At 49.5% G+C, this 22559-nt stretch overlaps 1 protein-coding gene across 11 annotated transcripts in view; it reads left to right on the top strand.

The window, feature by feature from the left end:
• CACNA1B (calcium voltage-gated channel subunit alpha1 B) overlaps window positions 1-22559 on the top strand; it is a 334736-nt gene that overhangs the window by 233394 nt on the left and 78783 nt on the right. For 7 of the 11 annotated variants that reach the window (XM_071453699.1, XM_071453697.1, XM_071453694.1 and 4 more), the window contains 4 exons: window positions 8059-8121; window positions 15745-16569; window positions 18857-19083; window positions 20795-20915. In XM_071453699.1, the coding sequence (XP_071309800.1) occupies window positions 8059-8121; window positions 15745-16569; window positions 18857-19083; window positions 20795-20915 (1236 nt within the window). The remainder of the gene's footprint in view (window positions 1-8058; window positions 8122-15744; window positions 16570-18856; window positions 19084-20794; window positions 20916-22559) is intronic. The other 4 variants (XM_071453701.1, XM_071453700.1, XM_071453698.1 and 1 more) reach the window with 1 other exon arrangement.

The following is a 22559-nucleotide window of genomic DNA, read 5'->3' as shown; positions in this document are numbered from 1 at the left end:
TTGCCTTGGGCCCAACTTTTCCTGGCTCCTGGAGGTGCAGAAATGAGGTGTAGGTGGGAATATTTGAGGTCCAGGTTCCTGTGTTTGAGACATCCCTGGAAATATCCAAGTGTTGGATGGACTCAGAGCAGCCTGGGGGGGTGGAGGGTGTCCCTGCAGAGGCTGGGATGGGATTTAAGGTCCTTCCAACCCAAACCATTCCATGACTCTGTTCTGGGATTCCTCACGAGGATTTGCTGAAAAGGTTCCTTGAACTCTTCTGGAATTTCAGCAGCAACACCAAAAAGTTTGGTCCTGCATTTTACTGGGAGCTGCTGATGTTTTCCAGACCCCTTTTACAAGGGGGACCTCCAAGGCTGGAGAAGCTCAAGCACAAAGAAAAAAGAAATTTCCTGCTCAATTTACTGGAAAAATCCTGAACTGCAGCCGGATTCCTTTGGTGGAAATCTCTTTTTACTGGGACTTTAATCCACTTTAGCAAAGACAAAAGGCCAAGTGGAGCCAGTTTATTACATGTGAAGGAAAAGAATATTATTAATTTGCCTATTTTATTCTTCTTACCATTTTATTTTGTCATTACTGCAGTAATCAGTTCCTATTTATGCTCTGGCTGTTTGATAATTTTAAATACCATTTTTTCCTTACAATTATTTTCTGGCCAGCCTTGAAAAGAAGTCAAATGAGGATACTTGCTCCTGCTCTTTGATGAATTTCTTGGTTCTGGTATTTGAAAATGCAAGATGATGATGGTGCTTATTTGCTTCTGTGTTTTGCATGGGAAGATTTCTTAGAAATTAGGAGAAAAAAACCAACTCACTTCCATGGACCTAAGATTGAAATTGCTTAAAATCACCTTTTCCCATGATTTTTCACCAGGTTTTCAAAAGCACGAGGAGATTTTTGTGACAACAATTCAAAGTGAGGACAAAATTGTGGATTTTTGCTTATTTTGCCTCAAATTGAGTCTGCCCTGCCCCAAGTGTGTGAAAATTCACAGGAGCACAGTGGAAGGGATGGTTTGCACATCTCCTGACCTTGTGACACCCTGTGACATCTCCTCACCCTGCTCCACAGCCACTCACAGAGCTCTGCTTTGGGGGAAAAAAGCAACATTTAGGTCCAGGGGTTGATGCCCAAAGAGATGAGGCCCTGGAGGAGCAGACAAGGGAGGAATCAGATTTTGGGAGATGGGAAGAGGGGTTGGATGGATTGGTGGCTTGTGACCCATGAGATTGAATAAATCCAACTCAAGGCAATTTTATACAGAAATCCCAGAATATTCTGAGTTTGGAGAGATCCACAAGGGTCACATCCAGCTCTCAAGTGATGAACCCATAGAGGGGTGGAATGTCCATCCTTAGGGTGCTCCAGAGGGGCTTGGCAGCCCCTAAATCTTGCAGGGGGTGCTCTGCAGCCCCTAAATCTTGTATAAGGGGTGGTTTTCAGCCCTAAATCTTGCAGGGGATGCTTTGCAGCCCCTAAATCTTGCAGGGGGTGCTTTGCAGTCCCTAAAATATTGCATAGGGGATGGTTTGCAGTCCCTAAATCTTGTATAGGGGGTGGTTTGCAGCCTCTAAGTATTGTATAGGGGAGTGGTTTGTAGTCCCTAAATCTTGGACAGGGGGTGCTTTGCAGCCCCTAAATCTTGCAGGGGGTGCTTTGCAGCCCCTAAATCTTGAAATCTTGTATAGGGGAGTGGTTTGCAGCCCCTAAATATTGTATAGGGGATGGTTTGCAGCCCCTAAATCTTGGATAGGGGGTGCTTTGCAGCCCCTAAATCTTGGAATAGGGGGTGCTTTGCTGTGCCTAAGTCCTGGCTAGGGGGTGGTCTGCAGCCTCCAAATCTTGCAGGGGGTGCTTTGCAGCCCCTAAATCTTGTATAGGGGATGGTTTGCAGTCCCTAAATCTTGTATAGGGGGGTGGTTTGTACTCCCTAAATATTGCAGGGAGTGGTTTGCCGCCCCTAAATCTTGTATAGGGGGTGGTTTGCAGTCCCTAAATCTTGGACAAGGGAGTTTTGCAGCCCCTAAGTGTTGGAGAGAGGCCGGTTTGCAGCCCCTAAATATTGTATAGGGAGGTGCTTTGCAGCCCCTAAATCTTGCAGGGTGTGGTTTGTATTCCCTAAATCTTGGACAGGGGTGCTTTGCAGCCCCTAAATGTTGGGCAGGGGGTGGCTTGCTGCCCCTAAACCTTGCAGGGGGTGCTCTGCAGCCTCTAAATCTTGGATAGGAGGTGCTTTGCTGTGCCTAAGTCCTGGCTAGGGGCTGGTCTGCAGCCTCCAAATCTTGCAGGGGGTGCTTTGCAGCCCCTAAATCATGGGCAGGAGGTGGTTTGTGGCCACCATCCCTTGGATTCCTCTCTCCAGAACTGTAGGGCTGATTTAGGGACCTTCTGGCACCCAAATCCACCCCAACATTTCATTTCTCCTGCTCTTATTCCCCACGGTGCTCTGAGGGTGGAGCAGTTGTTGTGCCCCTGGCAAGTCCTGGCAGATCAGATCCAGAGCTGGACATGCCAAAAGTGCTGGGTGTTCTTAAAAATGGGATTTTTGGGAAATGGAAAGATCACCAGAACCCAAAACTTGGGTACAAAGAATCCAATCCCTGTAGGATTCAGTGAGCAAGGCCTGGAAAAACTGGGATTGAGCTCCTGCAAAGGTGGCTCTACCCAATCAATTTATATTTGTACTTTCCCCTAAGGAATATTTTTTTTTTTTAGTTTTCTAGTTTAACATGATTTTCCCAACCTGTGGAAATGGATTTCTGTAACAGCAGGCATCGATGGCATGGATGGATGTTCTGAAAACATTGATATTTTATATTTTCCCTGCCTGCATCAGTCCAAACAGGTGGTGGCAGAGAACACCATGACTTGGATTTTCTTGATCACGATGTTCACGTTCCCAGTGTCCCCACAGAGGTGACAAAGCTGTCCCTGGGCTGAGCCTGCTCAGGACTCACGTTGGCTGTGCTGTCTCAGGCTCAGGTGCTGTTTTCCTCCCTGCCCTTGCCAGTCCTGCTCCCAGCACTGCCTGTGGCTCCCCTAAAGCTCCTTCCAGCCCTTCCCACGGGGTTGGATCTTCCACCTCTGGCATTTTTCCCCTGCCAGTACAGGGTCAGCTGTGTCTGAAGAAGAATTGTTTTGTACTCTGTGACTTACAAGGATTGGGGTTTTTTTTAATTCCATGAGGTAATGGATTACAGTTGCAGCCAGATCCAAGGGAATCATTTAATCACCTGCCCCAGCCTCCCCTCCTAAGCAAACTCCATCAAATTTGCACATCCAGTGCCTTGGAATTGTCCCCTTGTCCCCCTCCTCCCCTCTGAGCTCTGTTTATTGTGTTGGTCACTGAACATCATTTCCTAAGCATCAGGAACTGGTTGTTATCCAGTGTTCCCCAGGCTCTGAAGAGGCACCTTCACCTTCCCCCCTGGAGCTGGATGCTGTGGGAGCTGGGAATTGCTTTGTGATTGATGGACACCAGGGATCTCCTTTAATAACAGGCTGATCATTGCAGTGCTGCGGAGGGATCGTTCATCATCTGCCTCACAACATCCTGCATTGCTTTGGAGCTCCCAGAAATGTCCTCCCTTGTACTCAGGGCACCCTGACAAAGGCAAGGAAAGATCAATCTGACTCCATGTTCTTAGAAGGCTAATTTATTATTTTATCCCTATACTATCATGGTGGCTCAGAGGGTTGGGATGATCTGTGGTATTTTCAGGGTCCCCTGTCGTTGGGAGGAAATGATGAATCTGACTCCATGTTCTCAGAAGGCTAATTTATTATTATATTATTTATTGTATTAAAGAATACTATTCTAAACTATACTAAAGAATAGAGAAAGGATACAGACAGAAGGTTAAAAGATAATAGTGAAAAACTCCTGACTCCTTCCAGAGTCCCAACACAGCCTGACTGTGATTGGTCATTAAGTAAAAACGATTCACATGAAACCAATGAAACAATGACCAGTTGGTAAACAATGTCCAAACACATTCCAAAGCAGCAAAACATAGGAGAAGCAAATCAGATAATGATTGGTTTCTTTTTTTCTCTGAGGCTTCTCAGCTTCCCAGGAGCAAAATCCTGGGCAAAGAGATTTTTCCAGAAAATCTAACAGTGACAGTCCTCCTCCACCAAAGGGATTCACCTGAGCAGATTTGTCTGGCCACAGCTCCTTTTTCACCTGGTGAACTCTACCCTGAAGGATTTATTTTGTGGTTTTTCTGGATGAAAAGTGACGCTGGTGTGGAGCTGCTGTTTCATCCAGCCCCCAGCATTTCTCTGCTCCAGCAAAGGGACCTGAGCAGATTTGTCTGGCCACAATTCCTTTTTCATTTGGGGGACTCTAGTCTGAAGGCTTTATTTAGGATGAAAAAGTGAGGCTGGTGTGGAGCTGCTGCTTCATCCAGCCCCCAGCATTTCTCTGCTCCACCAAAGGGATTCACCTGAGCAGATTTGTCTGGCCACAGCTCCTTTTTCACCTGGTGAACTCTACCCTGAAGGATTTATTTTGTGGTTTCTCTGGATGAAAAGTGTGGAGCTGCTGCTTCGTGCAGCCCCCAGCATTTCCCTGCTCCACCAGAGAGCAGATTTGGCTGACCACAGTTGATTTTTCACCTGGTGAACTCTAGCCTGCAGGATTTATTTAGGATGAAAAGCAAGGGTGGTGTGTTGGTTCTGTCACTGTTTGCAATGTTTGGCTGAACACAGGAGGTGTGTTTGATTCGAGCCCATTGTTTCACTCTTCTTTTTTTGTGATTATTTTTTGTTTGTTTGTTTTCCATGTAGCATTTTCCTTGCTTTGTTGTTTCTGGAGGTGAGTTCTGGGTTTGTTCAGCCCCTCTGTGTCGTTTGCCCTGCTCAGCCTCTGCACCTGAGGGACTTCACAGAGCCAGGGATCCTTAGGGCAAACCATTGGTGCAGCTTCCTTGGCAGCCAGACTGGAGGACAGGGGGACAAGGGGACAATTCCAAGGCACTGGATGTCCAAAGCACTTTTTGGTGCCACTGCCAGTGGAAGAAAGAGCCCTCAGGCTCCTCCCTGTGGGTCACACAAATACCCCAAAGCAAAGTTGGTTTTTTTTTTCCTGCTTTTGCCTGGCCTGATGCCTGAACTCCCCATGTTTGAGTTCCTCCTCTGCCTTCCCTGTCCCAGCCAGAGCTGCACCAATGGCCCGTACAAAAGGGGCTGCCACGAGCTCACCCTGCCCCAGGCAGGGCACACCTGGGGCTCACCTGGCACCCACAGCATTCCCCAGTGCCCTCTCCTCACCTTTGCTTGGGGAAAGCCTTAAAATAGCAATTTTTCATCACCCCTAAATTTGTAGGAGCCTGCCAGGTGGTCAGCAACACTTGGAGGAACTTTTTGCACTCTGTGATTTACGAGGTTTGGGGTTTTATTAATTCCGTGAGGTAATGGATTAGAGTTGTAGCCAGATCCAAGGGAATAATTTAATCACAGGTGTGAGGGGTGAGTTTTGGGTGGGAGGAGAACCTGGGTGGTGGATGAAACGTGGTGGGCAGTGGCAGAGACAGCTCCTGGATGTGGGCACCAGACCTAAGCACAGTTTGTCACATTGCCCACTGCTGTTCCAGAGTTATCTGTGCTTCCCAGAACAACTTCCCAGCCTCCAAGGACCTCCTGCTGTCTCCAGGACTGGTTTCTGCTGGTCCCACTGGTGTTGTTCACAGAACTGGTGCTGTAATTGTAGTCCCACAGGGCTACAGTGCCTGTCAGTGTGAGCAAGGCAGAAAAGCCACCAGAGGTGGCACCTCAGTCACTTCACCCTGACCCTTGTGGCCCTTTTGTACAGGTCTGGGGATGCAGGGAGGGGGGAACTGCTCTGTTTCTCCAGGTTTTCCATCTCGGAGGTTCCATGTTTTCCTTCTGTCTTGGGAGTGCCGTGGCTGATTTCCACATCTCTGTTGGGCTGTGGGGACCCAACAGGAGCCAGCAAGAAGCTGCCTGAACACCCAGCCCGTGCCCTGTGCTCTGCTGGGGGGTGTAAATTAGAAGAGGTGTTCTTTTCCTCTTGCTGGTTGGGATTCCTTCCCTCTGCTCCTCCCCTGGCGTGTGTCAGTGTGTGAGGTTCTCATTCCTCCCGTGGGTTTTCCTCTCTGTCCTCACCGTCGGTGTCACCCACAGCCACTCTCTGGGCTCTGGCCCTCCTTCCTGGTAAGTAGCATCTGGTGAAAATCAACTCCTGCTGTCGTTTTGCCCTGGAAAAGGAGGCTGGGCTGGCTCTGTGGTTTCACACACGACAGTTCCAGGCAAGTTTATGGTTTGAAAAAGGCAGATCGAGCCTCGGGAGCAGAGCAGTGAGCCTGGAGCGCTGCAGGACTTGTGTCACATTCCCTGCACAGGTGACAAGGACAGAGCATGGCCTTCATCCTGCCCAGCACCAAACGAGGCAGGGAGACACACAGAGGTTCATCCCAGCCTCCCACTGAGGGATGTTCATCTGCTTTCCACAATTTTCAACAATTAGACCCAAAATCTCCACACGTACTGCACGGTGCTGAGTCCCAGGTGAATCAGGGCAGCATTCTCCTCCATCCCACGTTTTCCCAAAGGAATTTCTTGGCTATGCCCTGCACTCAGGGGCTTGTTCTCTGCAGGATTTTGTTGCCAAAGAGTAAAAGGTCTCCAGATTGAACAACCTGGAAATTATAATTTCCTTGGCCAGCACGCAGGACCTGCCACCCCCACTCTGCCTCTGCTCCTGTTTCATTAGATTTGGCACCAGACAAATACAGAAATCCTGGGGTTTAGGTAAAATACTTCACCTGGCTGCTCAGCAGATTGTTTGCTTCAAGCAAAACTTTTATGATGTCTTCCATAATTTTTCTTATATTCACTCCAGGCTTCTGAAACTCTGGATTTTGTGTTATATGCAGTATCTGAGCCAACATTTCTGTTTAGAACAATCCATTAATTTTAATAAATGTATATTTAAACCTCTACTTCTATGATACCCAGAGAATATTAGATTTTAACTGGGCCTTCTGATTGGCTAGAATTGATTGTTAACAGATTTAAATGCTTGTGAAAGCAGGAGGAAAAATGCTGCAACTGAAAAGAGAAATCAGGAGGTGAAGGGATTTTATTTTCAGTCTTGGGGAGGGTTTTTGGAATGCTGTAGATTTATAAAAATAATCATTAGAGCTAGGAAAAAATTAATGCCTCAAGCCAGGATCAATCAGGATATTTAGAATCTTGGTTTTCTGTGGATTCCCTGCATTTTCTGTGTGGTTCAGTGATTTCCATACTTAGAACTCCCTCACATAAATCTGTGGAGGAGATGGAGGAGAATCTACAAAATTCCTTGAGCTGCAGGAAGCGCCTTTCACCCCTGGGCCCTGCCCCACTGGAGCTGCAGCAGAGCCGAGGTTTTTAGGCCCAGTGACGCAGTTTGGGGCAGTCTGAGCCAGGCCCATCCCAATCCCTGTCCGAGGAGAGAGGTAGGTGCCTCCAAAGAGCCCATCCGAGGCAGGGACTGAGGAGAAGTTGTGTGGCACCAGCTGCTGGAGCTCAGGTGGATTTTGGAGCCTGGAGTCCTCTCTCCAGCCCTTGCTCCGTGCTAAAGCTTCCGCCTGGGGCCAGGAGCAGGAATTAGCAAATGGAATCCTCTTGGAAAGGAGGATTTGCAGTACAATCCCCCCGTGGCTGCAGCCAGGCCTCCCCAGGGTGGCCAAGGTGGCTCCTGCAGGTGTTGGCGGTGTGAGTACCAGGGGGCCCCGCGCTGATCGTGTGCCTCTGGGTCACCTCTTCCTTTTGGCTCCCTTTTGGCTCCATTTTGGACTCTTTGGTTGTGTCCTGTTCTCCAGAGGGTGGTGTGTCCATGGTTTCCACAATCCTGCAGCTTGCCCGGTCTCCTCCCGTCTGCACCCGACAGGACGCGGCCTGTACGAGTCTCCTCCCGATGTCTTTTGTGGTTTCTCTGCCCGTTTGGTTTGGTTTGGTTTTCTTTTTGGTTTAGTTTTTTTGGTTTTTTGGCTTTTTCTTTTCTCACTTTTTGTTTTCTTTGTTTGTTTTGTTTTTTTGCATGTGCAGTTTTGTAAAGCAAACTCGAGGTACTGTATCTCGCAGCTCGTCAGTCTCCAGCGTAAATTCACCGTGAGTTGCTCTCTGTTACGATATTCACTAAGTGGATTTCTCATTCAGAGCTCTGTCAACCTTCCCCTTCTCCTGGTGCCTTCACTCTCCCTGTGTTCTTTTTCCCCAAAAAATCATTCCCATCATTGTGGAAAGCCTCCAGACCAACATCCAGGGAAAGGACTGGAAGGTGTCATTGTCATTTGATGCTTGTGATTTGTGAGCAACTCTTGTGTTCCATACATTGACTGTGACTTTTCCCCCTCTTCCTTCCTCCATTTTTCTCCCTTAATTCCTTTCCATCATTTCTCCTGAACTATTCTCCTCTCTTCTCCTGTCTCCCCTCATTTGATGGTTTGTCTTGTTCTCACTTGTATTTCTTTCTGTTCTCTGTGTTTATTCTGTGCTGGGCTGTTGGCTTTGATGTTCCACCAGTGTTTGCACTCTGGGTTCTGTGGGAGAACCAGGAGAGCTCTCTTGGAGGGAAAACTGGAGGAGGACTTCAAAAGAATTCTGGAAACGGGGTCCAAGTGAGACTAAATTGGAAAACTCTTGAAAAGCTGGTTATGTCTTTGTCTTTGCTCTCTGACCTTCTCGAGCTGGAGCCTAAAGCGACAGATTTTGTCCTGATGAGGCTCTTGGCAACTCCTCTGGAGCTGGAGTTGAGCAAACACAGTGGAAAACTCTCTCTCACTCCATGTGCTTCCTCCCAATCCAATCCTGCTGGCTGTGCTGTGGGTCAGGGTGTGCTTTGACACCAACAGGTTGGTAAAAACATCATTACTGCTGCTGACTAACCCCAAAAACTCCTCATCAGCTCCTGTCCCACCCCCACGAGTGTCCTTTGGGTTATCCTTTAACTGTGTGACCTTGTCTTTCTTCTTTAATGCTTTTGGAGACTCAAGTAAGTGCAATTCCAGCCTGGGGCTGTGTCCTGGCCCCACAGCAGGCACCAAGGTACTGTGGAGCCAAGGAGCTTTTCCAGCAGCTTTTCCTCCCTGATATTTCCCTGGGTGTTTGGGGGCTCCTTGTGCACTGGTGGGTCTTGGACAAGTTGGGATTTAAAATATGTTGATGCTTTATCTGAGTTTACCTTCTGTGACCAAGACTGAGCTTTTGTGACTGCCTGAAGTAGGTGTGACCTGTCTGTGCCCAGGTCTGATGGTTCACAGGGAAAATTAGGGGAATAAATGAGATTTAGTAATCTTTTGGATCATTTCTTCCAATGTATTTCCTGGCTGCTGGGAGTTTTAACAGGCAGAAAGGTGCAGAGAGGGCTCAGCTGCACTTTGGGTGCCTCCCACCCTACAGGGGGGACAGCATGGAGAAAGGGAAGTGCTGGGAGCTGCCTTCAACCCAAAATTCCAGTTTCCCCCAGCAGAAGTTACCCCAAACTTCTCCCAATCAATGTTTTCCCAACTAGCCTTTAAAAAACCAGATTTTTGTCTTCTTTTCCAAATTTCCAGAGGCAGAATTGTCTTTTATAAAAGGATGAAATCAAAGTGCAGCTACCAAAATCCTTTTGGAGGGAGGATCTGGCCACATTTTGAGGCATTTTTCATTGGGGTTTGTTGTTAACTCCCCACCAGAACAGAGACCCTGGAATTTAACTGCTGTGACCAAGGCTGAGCTTTTGTGATGGCCCAAAGTAGGTGTGACCTGTCTGTGCCCAGGTCTCATAGCCCACAGGGAAAATTAGGGGAATAAATGAGATTAACTCATCTTTTGGATCATTTCTTCCAATGTATTTCCTGGGAGTTTTGACAGGCAGAAAGGTGCAGAGATGGATGAGCTGAATGTGCTTTTTTCCCCCTCAGTGACTATTAAGGAACATTTCCCAAAAACCTCCAGAGAGATAAAACACTGGGCTTTGTGCACACCAGCCCCAAAGTGAAATATCCCATTGTGTTTTCCAAGTGGAAAATGGAAATGTGGAGTTTATGAACCCTGAGTTCATGAACAGAAAATAGGATTTGAGCGGAAAGGTTTTGTTGTATTTTAACAACAAATTTCCTTTTATCTGAAACACAGAATTTCACTGCCAGTGTGTAATGTGTGGTTATTTTTAACACTGAATTATTTTCTTTCCATAGGCTTCTTTCATTCATTATTTACTGCAGCAAAATGTTAAGGATTTCCATGAAGTGCAGCAGTGATTTCAAAGGTTATGGGAACAAAATCTTGAATCATTAAGGAGCACCCTAAGATTAGAATCTGACTAAAAATATACTTCCCTTTCTTAAACAAACCACACAGTGCTTGCAGGTTTTATTTATACCAATATTAGTCATTGATTCATTAATATGAATTTTATTTGATTCTCCAGGAATTGCAGGGTTTTCTTTCCAGCCATAGGCAGGAGTTGTTTGTTGGCGTCTTAACCCAAGGAAAACCAGTGGAGCTGGTACCAGCAGTGGTATTACAGCATTCCCAGCCTGCAGGGTCTGGGGATGGAGCAGAGCCTTCAAAGAGTTCCAGATATTCCTGAAAATAGGGATGGGGAGTAAAGCAGTGAATTACCAGCAGTGTTTGTAGGATGTTGGCAAGGCAGGAGTGATTTACAGGACAATTTCCTTAATGGCTTCAGGAGCGTTTTAAGCAGCCAGCAGTGAGCAGGGTTCAGATAAGCAGTTGGCTTTATGTTTTTTTGTGGAATTTTATGGGTTTTTGTGGATGATTTTTTTTTTGTGAAGTAAATATTTGTTATCACGAATCCTCTTTTTGATCAGTTTAGACAAGCCCTGCCCTGCTCGTGCTGTAGCTGGGCTGTGCCTGCCCTGATTTGTGCAGAATTCACTGCCCCAAATGAGGGGGAAGCAGTGGAATTCATTTTTGAAGCAGTGCCATTCATCATATTGATGTTTTTCCATCTCCTCCAAACCCCTCCTGTTGCTGCATCTCCTCCTGGGCAGGCAGCTGGGCTGAAGCCCTGCTTTTGCTTTAAGGGGTGCCATAAATCAGCTCCCAGGTTGTCCCCATGCCCAGGGAGCACCAGGAGAGGAGGAGCTGCCACAAATCCTGAGCTCAGTGGCTGTGGGGACCCAGAGAGAGCCAGGGCTGGATAAATCCAGCTGGACAAGCAGCTGCCACTTCCTGCTGCTGCTCTGCCTCTGCAATTCCCAGCACTGTCCCCACGGAGCCCATGTGCTCAGGTGCTCTGCCCCCATTGCCACAGCAGCTCCTGTGCCCTGGCACTGGCTCCTGGGTGGTGTTTTTGGGATGACAGGGTTTGGGATGACAGGATTTGAGATGCTCCTCACTGCTCTGGTGTGGTGGTGTTTGCAGGAGTCCCAGGATGAGGGAAGAGATGAGAATATTGATTCCATGTTTCAGAAGGCTGGTTTATTATTTTATTATATATATTATATTAAAAGAAAATGATATATTAAAACTATACCAAAAGAATAGAAGAAAGGATTTCATCAGAAGGCTTGAAAGGAATAGAAAGGAATGATAATAAAATCTTGTGACTGACCAGAGAGTCCGACACAGCTGGACTGTGATTGGCCATTAATTAGAAACAACCACATGAGCCCAATCCCAGATGCACCTGTTGCATTCCACAGCAGCAGATAACCATTGGTTACATTTTGTTCCTGAGGCCTCTCAGCTTCTCAGGAGAAAAGATCCTAAGGAAAGGACTTTTTAACAAATACATCCGTGACACTCTGGAGATGGAATTGAGCTCCCAGGTGTTACATTTTCCTGATTGGGTTTTTACCACTCTTTGTAAATATCCTGATTTGCCTTTCAAAAAAAATTTTGGAGTGTTTTCCTTGTGGAAAGAGGAATGGCTGTGCAGGCATTGCCTGTGCAGCTCCTGCTCTGGAGCTGTTGGTGCCCAGAGCCAGCGGGTGGCTTTGTGCTGGAGGCTTTGGCACTCGCCTCCGGGACTTGTGTCAGGGTTAAGGATGCAGCTCATTTCCAGGTGCTGGGAAATTCCAGCTTGGAATGTCAGTGCCTGATTTACCCAGGGATCTGAGCTGGGTTGATGTGTGCACTGCCAGCTTCCTGCAGGTTCTCAGGAGTGCACTTCCCTGGCAGCACCTCTCACTTAGCCCTGAGTGATGGGCAGTGGGAACAGCTCAGAGATCATTGAAAAGCTGATTTATGTCCTTGGTGGAACTGAAACACAAGTGCAAAACCCCTCCTGCAGTGGCACAGCTCATGTCAGAGCTGGGCTGAGGATCAGCCCTGAATCCCAATCTTCCTCCTCCCCACCTCCAACCTGATTGAGGGGATTTTCTTTCCTTCTTCTGGTGGCTTGGTTTGAACAGACAGGTGTCTGCTAAGGAAGGCAGGAGCGTCTCTTGAAATGGAAAATGTAAATCCCTCCCTCTGAATTATTATGATTTTGAAATTAAGGGGCTCTCGGGCAAAGATATGGGAGTAGGAATAACAGCTCTTTACTAGGAAAATTAAAATACAAATGCAATAGTACAAATAAAGAAAACAAGCCACTGCCAGAGTGAGAGCAGTCCCTGTCCCCTGTGTGTCAGGGGGTGGCACAGCCCCATCCCATGGGGGCTCAGCCCTCCTGCAGTGCCAGCTGTGGCTCTGCTGGAGCAGGGATCCTGCACAAGGGGGGAGTTTTCCTTTGAAAATCCAGTGGAAAAGGCAGCTGTTCCTCTGGGAATGCAGTGGAAAGGCTGTGTATGGTGTCCCAAATCTCAGATTGGATCCAAGTAGGAATGTTTGGCTCCTCCCCTGGGCACAGCATCTCCCCATGGGATGCTGGAATTGGATCAGCCCTGCAGGGACACTCAGTGGCCATGGACAGCAGAGATCTCCTGCAGGGAGGATTGGCTGGGGCAGAGATCAAGAAAAAACTGCCCATGGACAGCAGAGAACTGCCCCAGCTCTGACAGATGGCAATAGAACACACACCCAGCTACACCTTGCATTTCCAACACTGGGATGGGCTCAGCACAGGCAGCAGGCACAGGCTGTGTCCATGGCCATGGGAGCTGCCTGATGATTTTCTCCCTGTTTTTCTTTGGGAGTTACTGCAGGGACCCTGAGGCTTTGTGTCCCAGCCCTGCTGGTTCCTGTCCCATGGCACTGGAGCACAGGCTGGAGCAGGGGGTGCTTGTGCTCCTCCCTCTGCTCTTGGGTTTTAGGTAAACTGGAAGTTTCAGCACAAAGTCACTTTTCTAATGAATCTTTAAGGCTGATTATCACCTGAGCCCTGCCCAAAGCCCAGGACAGAGGCTGGTCCCCAGCCCAGGACTTTCACTATGGAGTGAGGAATATTCCCGAAGAGCAGAGGTGTTTGTGGCAGCATTCAGGGAGCTCAGCCAGGCACAGAAAATCCCTGAGCTTTCCCTGAGCCTGGCTTTGAAGAGATTTGTAGCCCAGTTGGGTTTAGCAGGGCTAAAACCCCGGGATGCCCATCCCAGGCAGCTCCATCTCTGAGAGCTCTGCAGGGCTTTTCTTGTGCCTTCCCACGGGAAATCCTTGGACAGGGCAGCAGGGCTGGGCAGTCAGAGGCTCTGCACATTCCTCATTCCTTCTCAAACTAAGGAAAGCTGCTGATGAGTGAGAATCTTTTAATTTTTTGTAATTTTGAACTAAAGAAAGTTGTGAGTGTCCACTGGGGCTGTTCATCCTTGTGCCAGCTTGGAGGGGGCTCTGCCTCAGTAGGAGCCTGTCCCCCCCTGAGTGTGGGGTTTGGGGTGAGCAGGGCTCTAAGCCATGTCTCCAGGACCTTCTGGTATTATTTACATTTAGAACTGTGATTTTTATCACTTGTTTTCCTGCTGTTGTGCAAATTGGGGACTCAGCTGCTGGAAAATGCATCCAGAACTTGGCAACAGGGTGTAGATATTTAATTTTGGTGATCAGCTCTGATTTTGGGACTAAATGAGGTTTTTCACATCTGCCTGGGCGCTCTCATGAGGGCTTTTAGTGATTTTTTTTCCTCTTTAGCAGCACCAGGCAGCAGCAACCTCAGTAAAGAAACGATTCCCCAGCAGAGCCCAGAGACACAAAACCCTTCTGACAGCTCCCACTGTGCCACATGAGCGTGGCTGGACGTCACCTCCCCGGGGTCTGTGCACGGTGACAGAGCCAGACAGTCCCAATCAGCACCAGAACACGCAAAAGCTGCTTTTTCCCACTACCAGGGGAGCCCAAAAATGCGTAAGGAAGCTGTGTTTGCCTCCCATGTGGGCTCTGCTCCCTCCAGCTGCACAGCTCAGCCTGAGGTATGGGAATGGAGGTGTCACAGCAGGCTGGGAGGAGGAAAATGCCTTTCCTGGTTTTGCTAGAAAAAGTTTCATTAAGGAGAAATGGGTGCTGAGTCTCCATAAGGTTAAATCCAGAACTTACCTGGTAGCCAGTGGAAAGCAGAGTTTGGCTTAAGGTTTTTAGGAGGAAAAGAAAAAGTTTGTCCCTTTGCAAAATTCAGACCCTGGTTGGGTTTGTGGTCACTTTGAGAAGTGGTGAGAACCCAAAAGCTGTGCTAAAAAATCAAAGCATTCAGGCCATGCCAGAGGAGGTGTCCTGGTCACAAGAGGTGGCAGAGATGAGCAGGGGTCTCCAGGTGTTCCCTTCTCATCTTCATCTTGGGCTGCTGAGATGGTGAAGGGTTAGAAGGGCCACACAAGGAGGGGCTGAGGGCTCTGGGGTTGTTCAGCTGAGCAGAGTGAGGGCAGAGCTCCCCGGGGCTGCAGCTCCTCCCGAGGGGCAGCTCCCATCTCTGCTCTGGGCCAGGGACAGGAGCCAGGGCACGGCTGGGGCTGGGCCAGGGCAGCTCAGGCTGAGCTCAGGGCAAGGTTCTTCCCCCAGAGGGTGCTGGCACTGCCCAGGCTCCCCAGGGAATGGGCACGGCCCCGAGGCTGCCAGAGCTCCAGGAGCCTTTGGGCAGCGCTGCCAGGGATGCCCAGGCTGGGGTTGCTGGGACAGGGGCTGGGCAGGGACAGGGGCTGCCCTGGGGGATCCCTTCAGTCCCTCCCAGCTCAGGATCTTTCATGGATCTGTGTGTGACTCTCCCACTCTCTGGGCTCTTTTCCTGGTGCACAGGACAGTTTTCCTTTCCTACTTGTACTTTCCCATTCTCCAGTGATGTGTGGGCTGGCTGGTCCATGCTCACCTGGAAGGATGCTGTGGATTTAGAGCAGTTTTAAACCTGTTCCATGAGCCAGCAGGGCAGCACAGCTGGAAAACAAGCCCTGGGGCTGGCTGGAAGGGGAAGGGGCTGATGGATCCTCAGGGACAGGTTTGATTTTCCCTGCTCTTCCTGCTGATCTAACTTCTCTTGCTCACCACTAATTTCCTCATCCAGATATTTCCAGGTGGGGAGAAAAATGCTGCTAATTTTGGGAAGCTTTGCGGGCTGTTCCAAAGCTCTGGCTGGGGTGTGTGATTTTTGTGTGCTGACGTTTTAATCCTTCAGACTGTTCCCTCTGAGGCTTCCACATTTCCGAAATGCAGAATAACTCCTTTCCAGAGGGCTGATCTCATAGTGTGTGGGCAAACTAACACAGATGATCCTGCTGGCTTTCCCTGCTTATGTTCTCTCTCCATCCCTGTTACTCCTTTGCTTTGACCCTCTAATTCCCCACCTCAGCTGAAAATTCCCTCTTTTTTTAGGCAATTGGCACAAAGTCGGGTGCTGACTTCTCACCTTTCTCCCGCCCTTAGCAAGCAGCAGAATTCCTCCAAATCCAAGTCGGTTTGGGAGCAGAGGACGAGCCAGATCCGGATGCACAACTTCCGAGCCAGCTGCGAGGCGCTGTACAACGAGCTGGACCCCGAGGAGCGGGTCCGCTACGCCACCACCCTGCACATCCGGCCCGACATGAAAACCCACCTGGACCGGCCGCTGGTCGTGGAGCCCCGCGGCGAAGGCCGGAACAACCTCAGCAAGCTGAGCCCCGTGGATGTCCAGGAGGTGGTGGAGCACCCCAAACCCACCTCTGCAGATGGGGCAGAAGCGCCAAGGAAGCACCACCGGCATCGGGAGAAGGAGAAGCTGGGAGAGCAGGAGAAGGGAGATGTGACCAAGGAGGAGAGCGGCGAAGCCGGGGCCGGCACCAAGGAGGAGCGGCACCGGCAGCACCGGAGCCGCAGCAAGGAGGTGGAAGGGGGCAGCAAGGAAGGGAAAAGCGACCGTAGCAGGGGGCAGGAAGGGGGCAAGAGGCACCACCGGCGGGGCTCGGTGGAGGAAGGGGGTGAGAAGGAGCACCGCAGGCACCGCAGCCACCGGCACTCCTCCGACCGGCCGGGCAAGGAGGGCAACGGCACCGCCAACGGCGCCCGCGGCGAGCGGCGCTCCCGGCACCGCGGAGGGTCCCGCTCTGGGAACAGGGATGGAGAGCCCGGGGCCAAGGGGGACAGCGGAGAGGAGCCCCACCGGCGGCACCGGCTCAGGAACAGGGCCCTGTCCACCTACGAGTCCGTGGAGAAGGACAGCGGGGAGAAGGAGGGGGAGGCTGGCGAGAAAGAGCACCGGAATCACCAGCCCAAGTGAGTGAGCGCTGCCAGACCCTGCCTGGGTCAGTTCAGGGGTCACAAAACCCCAGATGTGTTCCAGAAAATCCCTTCTGGCCCTCCCCATGTCATTCCCTGCTGTCCCTGTGCCCGCACCAGCTCCCACCACAACCTGCAGTGTGGGAGTGTCAGGGGTAGGATGGTGGGGATGGATGGAGATGAGAGCTCTCTGGAGCCAGGGCTGGAACTTGGGGTTTATTGCAAAGGGCCCGGGGGCAGGGCCCTGCTGGGAGCTGCCAGGCACAGCTCAGAGCAGGACTGAGAGAAGAGAGGGGAGAGAGGATGGGAGGGTGAGAGAGTAAAAGGGAAAGAGAGGCGAGGTTCCCATTACAATACCATAAATCTTCTTCTGTATTGAATATTCTGATTCTCACTAACCAATCCAGTACAAGATACAAATCCTACAGCATTTCCATACAGCCTATAAGAATCATTACATCACCATCCTGTGTTACATTTTAAACCCTACAAACTCCTCTTTGGGCCCCTTCTGCCAAGCTGGCAGGGTCTGCTCTGCCCCTTGGGCCTGTCTGCAAGCAGAGGGTGTTGTTCCATCAAAAGGGGATCACCTTCAGCTGGCCACACCATTGTTTTCCAGTTGTTCAGTAACTGAGGGATCTCAAAGCTTGCTTTCATTTCAATCTCGCTTATAGTTTCCATATTCTCAAAATCTTTTGCCAGGCAATCATATTGATAAGGCTTTCCTGTTTCATCTCCCCCAACACTGCAGGTCTGTTTTGCCTCAGTCAGCAGTGACAGAGGCTCCCAAAGACAATTTTGGTTCATAAAACAGCTCAGGTTTAAGGCACAAAATATCCTTGCTGTAAACACCAACAGACCCTGTAGGACACCAAGTGGAGCAGAGAATTTCCCAGCTTCTGAAGGGAAATTTCCTTCCTTCTGAAGGAAGCTCCTGAGGGACATCTATTTAAATTTCAGCCAGCCTTGCTTACAGCCCTTTGATTTTCATTTTTAATGGGGAGCCTTCAGCTGCACCACCAGTTGTTCCAGCACATGGCCTCTTCCATTAAGAGCAACGATGGCCCCCATTTGCTTTAATTCTTATGTAAGTCAAGTGAGAAAAGCAGCCCTGGTGAAGCATTTGGAGTAGTTAATAAAGAAGGATAGATTGCCTTTTCAGCTTTATTAGTCTGATGGAAAAGAAATTGCACTGGGATTCTTTAGAATAGAGTTCATGTCACCGTGGAGAGCCGTGAGTGGCACTGAGATAATAATTTTCCTGTCTAAATTATCTTCCTTTCAGCTGAATTTCCAAACACTCTGCCTGCTGTTCAGCGTGCTCATGTGCATGGGCTCACTTTCCTCCTCACTGGAGCAGAGCTGCTGCTGCTGCTGCAGAGGAGAGCAGGAGCCATTTAGCTGTGATTGCCACATTCCAGAAGGGTTCCAAAACCATTCTAAAAACTGGAAAAGAGAATCAGTACATTTAAATAAGGCCTGGGGAGATCATTAGGGAGCAGTGTGTGAGGATTCATCCATCAGCTGCTCTGGGGAGTGGCTCATGGTCCTGGCTTGGGAGCATCATTGAAGTGACCCCAGGGATGTCCAGTCCCCTCCTAATGTTGGGATTGGGGAGTGGCTCATGGTCCTGGCTTGGGAGCATCATTGAAGTGACCCCAGGGATGTCCAGTCCTCTCCTAATGTTGGGATTGGGTTTTTGCTTGGGAGGTCTCAGAGGAAAAGATCCCAAATTTTGCTGTTAGAGGTTGTCCTGTATCGATGCAGGGAGCCCCCAGCCAGGGAAGAATGTGCTGTGGTTCCATGATTCAGAAGGCTGAATAATTGCTTTATTAAGCTGTACTATATTGCATACTAAAGAGATACTTTACTGTACTAAAAGGATACTACAAAGATACTAAAAAAAAAAACCCATGACTGTCAGAGACAGCCAGGACACAGCTTTGACCCAATTGGCCAAGGAATCCAAACAACCTTCACCAGTGCCCAATCAACAAATCACTTTGGGTAAACAATCTCCATAACACATTCCACATGTGCCAAACAACAGGAGCAGCAAATAGAGATAAGAATTGTTTTCTCTTCTTCTCTGAGCTTCTCACTGCCTTCCCCAGGACAAATCCTGGGAGAGGGAATTGTGTCTCTCTGTGTTCAGAGAAAGTGAACCCCACAGCCCTGCAAAGGATTTCCATGGAGGAAACAAGCTGAGCACGAGGTGCAGCATCAGGGATGTGTTCTCTGAACTTTTCCCAGGCCATATTGAACAAATCCTGCTTTTTCCTAGGGAGAACCAGTGTGAGCTGGAGGCCAGTGGCAGTGGCAGTGGCCCTGGCAGTGTCCCTGTGCACACCCTGCCCAGCACTTACCTGCAGAAGGTGCCTGAGCAGCCAGAGGATGCTGACAACCAGAAGAACGTGACCAGGATGATTCAGCCCCCCCTGGACAAAACCACCACTGTGAACATCCCTGTCACCATCACTGCCCCTCCAGGGGAAACCACTGTCATTCCAAGTGAGTGCCTTTGTCCCCTGCTTTTCCTGCTGTGGGAGTGCCAGGAAATCCAAATCTCCAAGGAGGGAGGGGGGCTCTCCTGGGTGCTGCCATCCTTGAGAGAGGCAGGCAGGGAACTTGGTGATAGAGGAGCTGTAATTGCCACACAGGGTGCAGGAACTCAGCAAGGGTTCCTGTGGCTCTGGAAAACACCTGAGATTGCCTGGAGATGGCTCACCCAGGCCACACCCTGTGTGTAAGGGAGAGGGGAGGGAGCAGGGAGAGCAGCACCCATGTGTGACCCTGCTGCTGGGTCCTGTGACATTCCAGAGCTTTTTACAATGCTCTGCATCACACCTGGAGCAGATCCACCCTCCCTGTCCTTCTCCAGAGCTCTCTGCTTTGGGTCTGTCAGCACAGATTTACAGAGGGTCCCAAGATCCTTGTGCCCAGCCACCACCAGGCTGTTCCCACCACCTTGGTGCTGATCCCTGGCAGGGTGGGAGCAGCCTGGAGAAGTCTGGAGAGCTCAGGAGAATCCCAGAGGGAAATTCAAGAGGTCCACATTAAACTTCAGGCTGTCAGGACTCTGCTTTCCAAGAGGCACAGCCAAGATCTGGCAGGGTCTCTGTGGTTTTTCACTCTGTTGTCAGCTGCAATATTTATCTTTTTTTTTTTAATTATTTTTCCTTCTTCTTTCTCCTTTTTTCCCCCTCTTCAGTGGTAATTTTCCTATATTGCAATGCTGCATTCCTGTCAATCACAATTTATCAGCCTCTCCCTTTCTTGGCCATTTCCTCTGGATCTGACTGGAGATCCAATAAGGAGTTTATTGAACATGTCACTCAAACACAAAGAAATGTCATTTTCTTGCAAAATAAAATAAAAAGTAATAACAGCCCTGCACTGAATGCATTCCAAAGGGTGGGATTGTTGGACTTTAGGTCCTGGGAATTAATGGAAGAGCCTTTATACGTGTCTAAGAAGAGAATTTGCAGCATGAAATGTTACCCAGCTCATAGATGGGAAATTATCTTCAGTAAACTATCCCATGAACCCCCTGCAAGTGAAGTCAGGGTGAGAACTGGAGAATTTCCAACCTTTGGGAGGGAGGTTGGGAACAATTTCAGAGAAGGAGATCCCAAAACCTGCTGCAGGATGGAGCTGCTCACCTTTGCACGTGGGGAACTTTGCCCAAACCAAGGTGCACGATGCAGGCACAGCTCTGGGGGGTCCAAGAAGTCCTTTCCACGTTTCTTTTCCTATTTCTGGGAAGTTCAGCAGTCTCAGCCTCCAGATTATTAAACCTCATCCATGAATCTGCTCTTTTATGTGTTCCAAAGCCACTTGTGCTCCTGCTCCATGGGAGAAAACACCGAATTACGAGGCTGGTCAGACTTCCTTTTGATTTCATTCAAGGATCCCGAGCTGATCCCTCTCCCTGAGAATTCGTGCTCCTTGGGATGGGTTTTCCAGCCCCAGTTTGGCAGCTCTGGGATAAATCAGCTCATGGTTCCATTTCCTGGCTGTTCTGCTGGGTGGCTCAGCAGCAGTGGAGGGGCAGGGGGTGATAACGATCCGATGATTGTTCATCCCATTTAATCAGCACTTCCCAAGGCTCTTTGCTCTCCCAGCTGCACTGCTGCCATTTCCAGCTGTTCCAGGCAGCAGGAAGGCTGCAGATCCATTTCTAACCCTCTCCTTTGTGTTCTCCCTGAATTCCCATTTCCAGTGAACAACGTGGAGTTTGAAAGCAAAACAGAGGAGAAGAAAGATGTCGATGACCTGACCAAAAATGGGCCTAAACCAATCCTGCCTTACAGCTCCATGTTCATCCTCAGCCCCACAAACCCGTAAGTTCCTTTAACACCAATCATGGGCTCCAGGTGCCTCAAAGCAATAACAGGAGTGGGGTTTTCATATCTGAAAACACATTGGGACATGAAATAAAAGCCCATTTCTGTGGGTCAGATGCTGTTCTGTTCGTTTTCCTGGAAGGATAAATTACCAGGATAGGGAAAAGAAAATGCTTTGGGCAGACCTTGCTGATTTAGATCCCAAAAAGTGGGAGCACAGGGGCTGTTGGGAAGAGATTTTATCAGGAATAACAGGTTGAGGGATATTGCCTCACTGTTGGGAAAAGATTTTATCAGGAATAACAGGTTGAGGACTATTTGGATACCAGCAAATTCCTGCAGGTTCCTCAGCTGGAATTCCTGTTCTTTCCATAAAGTGGCTTCACATCACTGCAAACTTTGAACTTCTGGGAAAACCTGGATGTTTTTTGTTTGTCAAGGCTGGCAGTGGGATCTGCTGGGTTTGGGGCATTTCTTCTCCTTCAGGCAGTGCTGCCTCCTGGGGAGCTTTGGACTCCAAGCCTGGGAATTCTGAATCTGTTCCTCTGCAGGGCTGTGGGACCAATGAGGAGAGGGTTTGGAATTATTGTGGCATGAAGGGCTGTGAGTCAGTTTGAGCATTTTAAGGGAGGGTGTTTGGGACTTCTGGAGCTCCCCTCAGAGCAGAGGTTTCTCTCTGGCTCAGGTAAACTTGTACTTGGAATTTCTCTGTGCCCAGATCCCAAAGGGGAGCTCAGGCCCTTCTTTGGCAGCTGGATTTAAGAGGAGGATGAGTTCTCCTCCTGCTGCTGGGGGCTGTGGCATCCTGTGCAGTCCTGGAACAAAACAGGCTCTGAGTTCTCAGATTTGACATCCAAAAAGCCCCTCTGGTACCCCTGGACCCTGGGCAGGCTGAACAGCATCCCAGAATCTCCTGACTGAGCTGGGAGAGACCCACCAGGATCATTGATCTGGCTCCTGGCCCTGCACAGACACCCCAACAATCCCATCCTGGCCATCCCAGATTGTCCAAACGCTCCTGGAGCTCTGGCAGCCCTGGGACCATCACCTGAGGAGCCAAATTGGGATTATGGAGTTTGGCCTCTGTCTGGATGGAGAAGGAAATGATATTTCCCTAATATTTGGTCTTTTTGCTGTGAAGTGACCACCAAAAATGAGCTGGGAAAGAGGTGCCAAGGCAGCAGGGCTGGCTGGGGACTGAGAGGTGCTGGGCCCAGGGCTCTGAGCTGAGGGCTGGGCTGGGCAGGCAGAGAAGCAGCAAAATTCCCTTCTTTCCTGTGGCTGCTTCTTTTCTCTCCCATCATCCCAGTTAGGACCTTCTGAGCCTCGGAGTCCAGGATCTCAGGGTTCTTTCAGTTGCTTTGTTGTTTCAGCTTCCTCCAGCTTTCACTTCCCCCCAGAAAAAACAAAACAACCAAACAACTGTGCTGAAAGGCCATTGGAAAAATAAAGTTCATTGGCAGAAAAAATGTGTTACAAGCAAGCCAAGGGGGAATACCACGACAAAGCCCAAACCCCAGGAATGTCAGCAGCTTGTTTGTCCTCTGGGCAAGGTGCAGAGCCAGCTGCATCCCCCAGGGCTTCTGGCTGCTGGGACCAGAGCTGAGAGCTCTTTCTGGGGTCAGAAGCTTTTCCCCACTC

Source organism: Agelaius tricolor, unplaced genomic scaffold (assembly GCF_023055355.1).
Source record: "Agelaius tricolor isolate 1412-34295 unplaced genomic scaffold, bAgeTri1.0.p SCAF_37, whole genome shotgun sequence".
Classification (NCBI taxonomy): Eukaryota; Metazoa; Chordata; class Aves; order Passeriformes; family Icteridae; genus Agelaius; species Agelaius tricolor.
This window is presented reverse-complemented; position numbering and strand designations above follow the sequence as displayed.